General features: G+C 31.8%; 1 protein-coding gene across 1 annotated transcript; it reads left to right on the forward strand.

The window, feature by feature from the left end:
• The first annotated feature begins 4,708 nt into the window (after positions 1-4,708).
• LOC132600611 (LEAF RUST 10 DISEASE-RESISTANCE LOCUS RECEPTOR-LIKE PROTEIN KINASE-like 2.1) lies at positions 4,709-9,965 on the forward strand. The gene is made up of 3 exons (XM_060313895.1): positions 4,709-5,511; positions 8,563-8,598; positions 8,778-9,965. Exons 1-3 carry the CDS (start codon positions 4,737-4,739, stop codon positions 9,923-9,925), a joined length of 1,959 nt encoding a protein of 652 aa, XP_060169878.1. The 5' UTR covers positions 4,709-4,736; the 3' UTR covers positions 9,926-9,965.
• Positions 9,966-12,277: the final 2,312 nt, after the last annotated feature.

The raw sequence follows: 12,277 nt of genomic DNA on the forward strand, positions 1-12,277 counted from the left end.
GATTTAGATGCTCTTCACACAATTGGGATAGTTCAAAAGATATAAAGCTTCAAAAAAATACAAACTTATTTGAAGTTAATGTTATACTTATTAGCTAATTTGATCGAGCTTTAATTAATTCTACATCTAATTTTTCTTTCTTACTTAATGCAGGTTTTCGTGCATTCAAAATAATTTACCTTAAAGTGGCGGGTTAAATTCAAGGTAGCATATGTTCCACTTTATGCAATGACATTTTATTTCAAAGTATTGAGGCAATATGTTAATGCAACAACACACCCAGTATATTCTCACAAGTGAAGTCTGGGGAGGTTAGAGTGTATGCAGACCTTACCGCTATCTTGGAAGGTAGCTAAGTTGTTTCTGATTTAACTTGAGAAATTCTTATACATTTTTCAAATCAAATTTTGGCCTTACAAGTTGTTATTTGGTGTTGTTATAATTATTAAGCATAAATGACCAAATAACATTTTTCTGCAACATTACCTAACATTTTTTTTTTATGATTGACAGGGCATAACGTACGGGGAAATTCGCAGGAATGCCGCTCATTCGGGGTGGTCTTTAATTTTTGCCCCTCAAATTGCTGGTCTTTAGTTCTTGCCCTTCGCGTAGAAACCCTGAGGTTCTGGGTTCGAACCCTGGCTCCGGCATAAAAATAAAAAATAATTTCGCAAGACAAGGCTTGAGAAAGGTCATGCTGAATCCGGCATAAGCGCCTTAAGGCATAACTAAAGTTATGCTGGATCCAGCATACCTTAAGGAAACCTCTGCCGGAGAAAAAATAGGTTGTCTTAAGGTTATAACTAAAGTTATGCTGAATCCAACATAAGTTATCTTATAAGTCAAACTTTTAGTTATGCCTTAAGGCAACCTATGCCGCATAAGACAGACTTTTCTCAAAGCCTTGCCTTGCGAAATTATTTTTATTTTTATGCCTGAGCGGGGGTTCGAACCCAGAGCCTCAGTATTTTCGGCCACCTTTTCAAGCAAAGGGTAAAACTTAAAGACCACATACCACCTTTTCAAGCAAAGGGCAAAACTTAAAGACCACCAATTTGAGGGGCAAAATTTAAAGACCACCCCAAAAGAAGGACAAACCGCGCAAAAAAATGCAACATGCGAGGCACGTTCATAGAGGCTTGTATATACTATTTTAAAAGCATGAATATAAATGTTGGTTGACCGAAATATCCTTCAAATATTGAACGACCTTTATATCCTTTTAGTCTAATTTTACCATGTTTTTTATTGACAATTTCGGTAAACAAAAAAAATATCATAATTGAAATTAGAATTTAAAACAAATACTACTTATAAATTTTGTTTTGAATCTAATTAAAGAGTTTTACTATCACGTCTAAATAAGGAGATATCCAACTAGTAGCCTTATCTGCCTAGGAGGAGGCTAGGAGTAACTTTATGATTGAAAGTCCTGTGTCCGTATTAAAACTAAAAAATACTAACATAGAAAATGATTAGGTTATTACTAAATCATATTTTAATAGGCTTAGGTATTTTATATTACTCATATGTTTGGTTTTCAAAGGTAGAATAAGAGTTCTTTTAAATTAAAGTATTTATTTTAAGATAATAGAATTATAATCTTGAAGATTTTATGCAATATCTAGGACTTTAAATTCGTAATTAACTTATAATAAAATATCACTAAATTAGGCTACATTCAAAAGTAGTTGTGGAATTTATATTTACAGAAAATAAATAAACAAAATTATTTGCTTTTGTATTCAAGTATTTAGTTCAATACAAAAATAGTATAATTTACAGGCACTTTACTCATAGACAATAGACTAGTAAGTTTCACCGACGGTTATTTAACTTTGAGTTTATCACATCAAAGTCACTTTTCTATTTTGGAGTGCCATGTCATATTCCGATACAAATATAAGAATTCAGGTGAGATTTACTTTTTATTAACTTGGCTAAAGTTGAATGACTTTTACGTAATAAAATATAAAAGTAATTTTGTGTGATAAACCTTAAGTTGGATAACTTTTATGTAACAAAAAATAAAAAAGTGTTATTTGTATGATAAACTTTAAGTTGAATGACTTTTACGTAACAAAAAAATGAAAAAGTCTTTTTTTGTGTGATACATTTTAAGTTGAATGACGTTTTTGTAAAAGAAATAGAAAAATGACTTTTGTGTGATAAACTCAACGTTGAATGACCATCGGTTAGGAAATTTTTGTGGAAATCAATACGAATATGCTTAAATAAAATCATTGATTATCTTTTGCAAGTTGGAAGATATAAATGTTTAATTGAAAGAAAATAAAATAATTGAAATTATTTCCTTATATAAACATCTCATCATGAAAACTACCATGAAGTCATAAAAATCTATGGCGATGGGAGAACTTTTTTTTTTTTTTAAATATTATTATTACTTTTGCGATCAATTTAAATTTGTATAAAATAAGTAACTAAATATTCTTAAAGTTGAAAGATATTCTTATATTTTAATTTTATTTAGTAACAATTTTCAACACTTTTATATAATATTGTAATGAAAACAAATAAATTATATATGATCATTTAATTCCAAATATTGAATTATATTAGTCATAACATGTTTCTCGTGGGGGGGGGGGGGGGGGGGGGCGAAGGTGGGTGTAGAAGAAAAACTTATAGACCAAGAACATTATTTTCGACGAAATGTTAAGCGGATATAATTTTATACATAAGTAATATTTTTGTTATTCAATACACGTATGTAATTATAATTATATTACCTAATATTTTTTGCGATGGTTGAGATTGAACGACCTAAATACCCTTCAAAAGATAAATTATTGTTCAACATATATTTCTAAGTTGGATAAAATTGTAACATTAGAAACTTTGCCTATTAATTAATATGAATATTCATGGAATTCTAATCCCAATCAAATTCCAACTATAGGTTATGTCGTACCAATTTCACATGGACCGGATCAAGAACTCACTAAACCACACCTTACCAAATTCATGAGTCATTGTACTATAAAACCATTTGTTTGGAATTGATCAGATTGGACTCATGGCTAGCTTTGAAGTCTTAGGACTTAGGGTAGAAGCTATGTGATTAATTAGCTGGCCGCAAAAGGTCATCAAAAGGTTATGCATATAAGCAGGCAAACACCTATATTCACCCTAGCTCTTTGTTCTGACATTATTTTGGATACGGAGCATCCGAGCAGGTAGCAAATTTTCTCTTGTTATTAGTATTAATTCTCCTTTTTTGATAGCTGATTTTGTTTATATGTTTTTTCTTCCGGAAATCTTTTTTTTGATCAGTAATTAATGTTGGAATATTTGTAACTGGTATGGTTTTTTGTTCTTTTATTTTAGTATCAATTTCCTATTATTCTTTATGAGAATCACTTTCGTTTCTTTGAACATATATTTTTATACGGCATAAAATAAATAATACTATGCAATTCAAAAAAATATAATTCGACATTTGTTATGATTGATAGGGGATATCGTGCGAGGCACGTTCATAGACACTAGTAAAAAATAAAAATTATTATCTGGATTTTAATTTTATCAGCTCGATGTTTTGTCAATGTAAGGACGTGATAACTAACGTTGTCTGGAAGTTTCTCTCATTTATTTTAGGATTTTTTTTTAAAACATATTGAGCTCAGGATAGGAAAAAAAAATAAAAAATTGAACTTCAATATTCCCTTGCAGCGTTACAAGGAAAGCATACAAATAATCCAATTGTACTTCTAAATTCATTTCTCTGTAGAACTAGTAAGCAAATGATCAACATGAAGGATAAAGAAGCAATTTAAGCCTTTAAATAATCAGATACTCTATTAAGCATTACTGGAGAATCAATTACCAAAGGTGATCCAATCCTTTTCTGGCCTTCTTTCTTCTGAAGTTGACTATTCAAAGTCTTTAATCTTTGTCTTATAGGAGAGTAGTACTTAGTATCCCCTTCTTCCATCAGTGGGTAGCCAAGATTTCACTGCAGGGTTAAATATTTTTAAAAAAATAAACATACAAAGAAGTCAAGAAAATTCAACACCTACTATATGATGTAAAAATAATTGTTATATCTCAAAGATAAGTTAACATACTCTTTATTAGTCATGATTAGTAATCATCATCACCTCATCTTTGATTAGCCTTTAATAGCCAATTGAATTACCTTTGAATTCAATTCATTTCTATAACGTTTCTGCAATTGTCATTTTAACTGACAATTGAATACCACTTTCAATAGCCTTAATGACTATTAATCTTCAACAATTGGTCAGAAGGATATGTCCATATTCTGAAAGCAGAATCCGACCATTGAAGGGTCTGGCTATGCGTCGCACATCCAACGCACAAAAACCCCATCTCTGAATCTCAGACAGGCCATGCATTGGCCATGCGCCGCACAAGCAACGCACAGAGGAGATCATGCGCTGATGGAGGGAGTAGTTGTTTTCAAATAGTACCTTTTTTTCTTCACTTTCAACTACTATAATATTTTCCACACGCCAATTAAGTGCCTGTTGCCTCTATATTCCAACGCATCAGACCAAATTGACTGTTTCCTAGCTGTGACTGTCTTGACTATAAGGTATGGAAGAGAAATTTAGGTACCAAATTCCAAGTTTCCTACTAATTCCTCCACATGACCAAGTCAAATATAATAAATGTATAATATTTTGGTTGTCTAGCAATAGTATAAACCACAATTAGTTTTTGAGTTCTTCAAACATCATCTAGCAATGTGTCCAAGTCAATTATTCTCCAGTTTCTTCTTGGTCTCTCTCCTTCTTTTGTTCTCCATCTTCATCAACTCCAGTAGAGCTGATGATACGTCCTTTGCAAATTGCCCTTCGTCTACCTGCAAAAATGGACTTGAAATTTCATATCCTTTTTGGAGGCTTGATAGCCACAACCCCCCCCCCCCCCCCCCCTCTTCACAATACTGTGGCTATCCAGGATTTGGAATCTTCTGTTCTGAAAAAGATCAAATTCTGCGCATTTCCGAGGATTCTTTCTATGTTAAGGAGATTAATTACAGTAACCACTCCCTTACCCTGGTGGATATTGATGCTCTTGATAGCAGAGTATGCCCCAGGGTACATCATAATCTTACTATAGATGACGACTTGCCATTGGTATATTCGGAGCTTGATATGAATCTTACTTTCTATTATAACTGTACCGGTTCTCTTCCAGATCCTACTCGTACGTTAGATTGCTTAAATTCAGGTGGAAACAAGTCATATTTATATGTTGAAGATTATGAGCCGAAAGATTTGAATTGGTATCGAACATGTGACAAGAAAGTGGTGGTGCCTGTGACGAAGGGTGGGTGGACTGGAGAACTTGGTGCGGCGATGGATGAGGGGTTCGTATTACATTGGGAGAATGCGACGGAGTGCAGAAAGTGTGAGGCCTCAGACGGGCGTTGTGGTTACGACAATTTAACCCAAGAGTCCTTGTGCTTCTACAAAGATGGCACCATAAAGTTTCATAACGGCTACAACAACAAAGGTACGCCATCTTCTTTTTAAGCTCTTCACATTCTTTCTGGGAAACAATTTAGGGGTTGTTTGGTCATGGAATAAACTATCCCGGAATTATAATAGTTCGTTTCAATTTATGTGAACCTTTTCGGATTAAGAGGGTTAAACTTTATAACTTTGACCTTAAATTTCGACAAAGATTTTTCAAGTTTGTAAAGATATAATTTATGTATTTAGAAACTACATTAAAAGTACTACAAGTCATGATAATTTGTAATTCAAATAATTTAGAAAAAATATAAGAAAAATGTGGTCAAAGAACCACCTCGTAGACTCCCCAAATAGTAAAAGGTTCATATAAATTGAAACATAGAAAGTATTAAATTATAATGAAAGTACTTATATCCTATTTGGCCAAGATTTTGGGAGGCCAAAAGTGCTTATTTGTTTTCTAAAATGTGTTTTAGAAAGTGAGGTGTCTGACTAAGTTTTTGTGAGAAAATAAGTGCTTCTACGGAGTAACAAAATCTTTTTTTCAGAAGCTAAAAAAAATAATTTTTCCCAAAAGTACCTTTTTTAAAAACACTTTTTCTGTGATTTTGAGGCCAAATTTTTTTTTTTGTTTTGGTTGTTGAGAAAAAGCACTTTTTTTTAGATATTTGAGGTGTTTGGCCATTTATTGAAACGACTTTTAAATAGAAGCAGAAGCAGTTTTTCTGCGATTCCGGAGAAGCAGAAAATTATTTTTTTCAATACAAAAGTATCCCTACCATAAATACATATTTAGCTAATATATCCCTCATTACTCCATCAATTTCTAATTAATAATTCTTTGTGTTGAATTATAATTTGTGGAATGATTTTAAATTTTATTTTGGTTGTAGTTTTCTACTATATTTAAATCATTGTGTTGATATTATATCAATATTTAATATTTGTTTTTTTATTTATCTATGTAGTAAATTAATTGAAATTTTAATATAAACTTTTAAATTTTAACTAAAAATTAGAAGTAAAAACTTTTCATAATAGATTTTCAAAATAGTTTCTCTCTGCAAAATAATCGTGATAGTAAAGTTCATTGATACTTGTCCTTTTTTGTAATTTGACACTCAAAAAGCATTTTTTAAGAAGATTAGTTGAACATAATCTGCTAATTAAAAGTAGTAAAAAGTACTTTTAAAATGAATTATCCAAACACAAACTATTTCTCACCAAAAGTACTTTTTTGAAAAACATTTTTTAAATTAAGCAGTTTTTAGCCGCTAGGCCAAACAGTCAGAAGCACTTTGTAAAAGCTTAGCCAAACACTAATTGCTGCTCAAAAGTGTTTTTTAAATTAATTGGCCAAACACAAATTGCTTCTCACCAAAAGTATTTTTTTTTAAAAGCACTTTTCAAAATAAGCTGATTTTAAAAGGTTGGCCAAACATGATTAGTGAATATACTTTTATTGGTAAATATATATATAAAGGCAGCCCGGTGCACTAAGCTCCAATTATGCGCGGGGTCCGGGAAAGGGCAAACCACAAAGGTGTATTGTACGCAGCTTTACCCTGCATCTCTACAAAGGCTGTTTCCACGGCTAGAACCCATGACCTCTTTGTCACACGACAATAACTTTATCAGTTACTAAAATGAATTAAATGAGGTATAATATAAAATATCCTTTTATATTTTGATTTTAATGTAAAATAATACCACCAATTATGATATAAATAATTTCGGAATCGCCAAGCTTAAAATAAAAAATTCAATCAAATGGGGATAAGATAATAATATATTTTATCCAGGAATTGTTATATCAATTTTCATTAATATCAAAAAGGTAATAAATACATTCTAATTATAATAATAGTCGAAGTTGACCTTGTTTGAATCACGAGATAAAAGTGCCAAAATTTGGGATAGATGGAGTGTTCCTTTTTCTTCTTGTCGTTTTAGTTTAGTGTTTATACCTTGGAAGGAAGTTCATGAACCAGAGGAAGGCTCTTGATAAGGGAGTTGGATGCTACTCCTGTGTAGAGTTGTAACTAGTAGAGAATTCTACTTAATTCCTTGATTAAAAGAAAAAAAGGGAGATAATATCTCATATGGTCACTCATCAGAAAGTCACTAACCTTATTTTCTAACTAAAAAATCACTCAACTATTGGTATTTCACCTACAAAGTCAACTAACCTATTTAAGTGATTTTTTAATTAAATTTTGTTGACATGAAATTTTTATTTAAAGACAAAATTGTATGAATTAAAATAGTATCCATTTTAACGATTTTATTGACCCGACCCACTAAAAATATATTGACCAAAACCTTTTATTTTAGCTTCATTAGTTGTATGCGTTATTTATAAGCAATATTTTTTATCAAATGGTACTGCTTATTTAGTGACATTTGACAGTTGAATGGTGATTTATAAGCAATATATTTTGTTAAAGTGACAAATGAAGCTGCATACATGAGGCAATAAATTTGGATAAGGGTGTATACTGAGTAAATAACATAGTTGGAATACTTGTGACATTCAGTTGTTCATGTCAAAAAATAAAAGAACGCAGACAAAGCAAGAAATTAAGAGGGAATAAGGGTAAAATAAAATGTCCTAGTCACTATATTTTTAGTGAGTCGGGTCAAGTTGGGCGGGTCAATAAAATTATTAAAACCGGTACTATTTTATTTTTTACAATTTTGTCTTTAAATAAAAATTCAATGTCAACAAAATTTAATTTTAAAAGTCTGAAACTTAAATATGTTGGTTGTCAGAATAGTGGATGGCATTGTGGTGCTCAGTAATAAATTTCTGTGCTTTTGCAAAGACCAAACCCAACCAAAATCATGTCTTCATGGTAAATCTAGAAACTATAAGTTTAAATCCATGTTTGACAAGATTTCCATTTATTGAGTAGAGAATAAATCCATAATTCCTAGATTAAAAAAGGCAAACCATTCTGTTATTTACTGATCATGCCAAGGGAAAAACTTTTCCAACTTAGGTGATAGCAGCTGATTAGTTATGCTTTACTGAGATACATTACAATTGCTTGGTATCAGATGATTACCTGTCTTGTTTTCATTTCAGGAAGAAACAAGAAAATTGGATCGAAGGTTTCCATAGGTGATTGTCCTTTGAATTTGTTCACCTTGATTTATCTTATTAGCCTCCTCTTCTCAAGAAAATTCCAATAAGCATTTCTTCTTGCAGCAGTTGGCGCTGCTGCATTTAAATAAAAAATAGTTTATGTGATATTGATCATTAAGCTTAAATGCCTTCTTTCTTCTTTTGTCCATTCATAGCATTAGCTGTAGATGGGGCTGCAATAGCTGTAAACTGTTGCTTGATGTGCTGCTTCCGGTTTATAAGGAAAACAAAGATGACATTTAAAAAAGAAGATCATAATGTTGAGGCCTTCCTGAGGCAGTATGGATCCCTAGCCCCAACGGCATATAGCTATTCAGACATTAAGAACATGACAAATTCCTTTAAAGAGAAACTTGGAGAAGGGGGTTACGGAGAGGTCTACAAAGGTAATCTTAGAGGTCACCCTGTTGCGGTGAAAATCTTAAAAGAGATCAAGGGGAATGGAGAAGAGTTCATTAACGAAGTTGCAAGCATCAGTCGAACTTCTCATGTCAACATTGTTAATCTGTTGGGATTTTGTTTGAGTGGTCGAGTGAAAGCTCTTATTTATGAATTCATGTCAAATGGATCTCTTGATAAACACATATACAACGAAGTTCCAAACATGAGATGGGAAATGTTGTGCAAAATTGCACTCGGGATAGCTCGAGGATTAGAATATTTGCACAGAGGATGCAACTCCCGAATTTTGCATTTTGACATAAAACCTCATAATATTCTTCTGGACGAGGACTTTTGTCCGAAGATATCTGATTTCGGTTTAGCAAAACTATGTACTCGAAAAGAGAGCATGATGTCCAGGCTAGAAGCCCGAGGAACCATTGGTTACATAGCTCCAGAGGTCTTCTGTAGAAATTTTGGAGGAGTTTCACACAAATCTGATGTTTATAGCTATGGAATGATGGTTCTCGAAATGGTTGGAGGAAGAAAGAACTACAGTGCTGAAAGAAGCCATAACAGTGAAATATATTTCCCTCGTTGGGCTTATCAACGAATTTTGCTAGATGAAAACCTAAATATAAGAGATATGATGACCAATGAAGAAGAAGAGATTGCAAAGAAAATGATATTAGTTGGTTTGTGGTGCATCCAAACAGATCCCACGCAAAGGCCGGACACTGGTAAGGTAATTGAAATGTTAGAAAGTAGCTTGGAGGCCTTCCAAATCCCACCAAAACCTTTCATATGTTCTCCATCACGATCAGAAGGATCGGCATTGAACACTTTGGAGCGACCTGCAAAGCCATTTTTATTTTCTACTTTGAGTTCGACGCTCGAGTCTGCAGCCTCAACAATTGTATAATTTGCTGAAGAAGTTTTTAGATAATATTTTTGTATAACATTGGAATATAATGATCAAGTATTCGTGAAAGTTATAAAGATGTGGCGAATTCCACTTAAAGGTGAAAACTTGTTTATTTATTTTTTTATTTAACTGTTTAACTTTTGCAGGAGAGAAATGAGGTGAAGGGAATTTTGTAGTCTGAGTTGAGGCTTAGTTTAATTTACTAATTGATGAATTATGCTAATTCTAGACCTGAGAAGGAACTAAATGAAAGGTTTTCACCCCCAACTTTTCTTTAAAAATCTTGAACTATAGTCATTCTCCTCCCTTTATACTAATTAACTTTTTAAAATTTCTATTTTACCCATACATTATCAACTTGTCTTTTTTCTTTTATTTCTTTAAAATCATGATATTTTTTATCTTCTTAATCTATATTACTAAATTCCTATAAGAAAATAAATATTATTTTCGAGACGGAAAAAAAAGAGTAAGAAATTCTAATTGAGTGTATACCTTAATGTCGTTCTATAATGAAGTAAAAATGAGAAGAATAAGAATTCTTTTTTTATTAATAATTCAAAACTCGATCTAATATTTGTATTTATACAAGTAAAAATAACAGGTAATAATAACTTTGTAAGTATATTTCAATGCATGTAATACAAACAAATTAATAAAAACAGAAGTATATTTTCTTAAAATAATATTCCATTAATGACAACCAAAACTCGTTTATATATTGACATTAGAGAATAAGAGAGAACTGAAACTTAAATATACATACATATATATATGTAAAATAACAGGTAATATTTATGTATATGTGTGTGTGAGTGTGTATATATATATGTATGTGCAGGTAATATTAAAATATCAATCATAAAAAGTAGGGAAAAGGGTAAAAAAATATCCCTCTACTTTGATTTAATGGCTGAAAATATCCTCCGAACTAAATTTGAGTCATTTATGCCCCTGCCCTTACGAAAGTTAACAAATATATCCTTCATTTGACGGATATCTCCAAATTGATTCAAATAACCCGGTTTCATAAAAAATAGCCCATTCTCCTATTTTTCCCGCCCCGACCCACCTCCTAAAATAACCCATCCTTCCTTCTCTCTTATATTTTCTTCTCCAGCTATCAAGCCCGTCGATGGAGACTTATTTTCTCTTTAGCAGTTGACTGATTCAAAAGTTAGTGTCTTGTTTTAGGAGTTATAGTTTTTATTTTTCAGTTAAGTAATCTTAGGAGTCCTAATTATGTTGAAATTAGTTGGTTAATGGAGTCAACTCTTTTAGTCATTACTTCAGGTTATAGGTTAGTGATAAGTTAGTGCTCTATTTATCTGCTTAGTTGGTTGCCCTGCAGTACTAACTATTTAAAGGTATGTACTGGTTGCTTTCAAAATGACTGTCAATTGTTTCCGTCTTTTCTAAGGGAAGAGCTTGAACAAAATTTCTATTCAAATAATGAATAACAAGTTTATGAATTATAGATGATTGACAAAGATGAAATTTAAAATGTTTTCTGGTTTCAAAAACCACTTCTTAATCTTCCTTCTAGTTATGATTGATAGGATCGACGGCATGAGAGTTGTAAGAGAAAATATGAGAGAGAGAGAGAGATAAGAATGGGTTATTTTAGGAGGTGGGTCGGGGTGGGTAAAATAGGAGAATGAGTTCTTTTTTATGAAATCAGGTTATTTGAATCAATTTGGGGATTTCCGTCAAATGGAGGTATATATTTGTTAACTTTCGTAACGGCAGAGGCATAAATGACCCAAAATTAGTTGGGATGATATTTTTAGCCATTAAAAGAAAGTAGACGGATAGTTTTGACGCTCTTCCCTGAAAAGTAACATTAGATTTTGTGATAAATTCTTAAAAGGATTATTCTACTTATAATATGAATTTGAATAAAAATTTATAAATACCTAGGTTTAAAAAAAATCTATATAATATAAAAAGGTATTACACAAATGGAGGATTGAAAATCTCAAGGATAAAATATACATTGCATAAGATAAAGAAGGGAGAATGTCTGTTGTTCATAGTTGAGGGGATAGTTTGATTTTTAAACTAAAGTTGAGGGCTGGAAATGATTTTCGCCCAAATGGAAGACTACTTCTGCATCCTATGCCTCATTTTCCTCTCTAATGGTTCCTCTATGATAAATCTGCATTAAACTGCCTATAAATCTTTCTGATCTCCCAGTACACAAGCAATATCTTCAACTTCTTCCTCAAAATGCTCAAAAAAGAATGGAGATTTCAGTGCATAGCAGACCTTACAGCACACTAAAACAAAACTTTACAAATATTGAGGCGAAAAAGAGAAGACAACAAATTCATTGAAATGAAGATGTTT

The sequence above is a fragment of the Lycium barbarum genome, chromosome 6, assembly GCF_019175385.1.
Source record: "Lycium barbarum isolate Lr01 chromosome 6, ASM1917538v2, whole genome shotgun sequence".
Taxonomy (NCBI): domain Eukaryota; kingdom Viridiplantae; phylum Streptophyta; class Magnoliopsida; order Solanales; family Solanaceae; genus Lycium; species Lycium barbarum.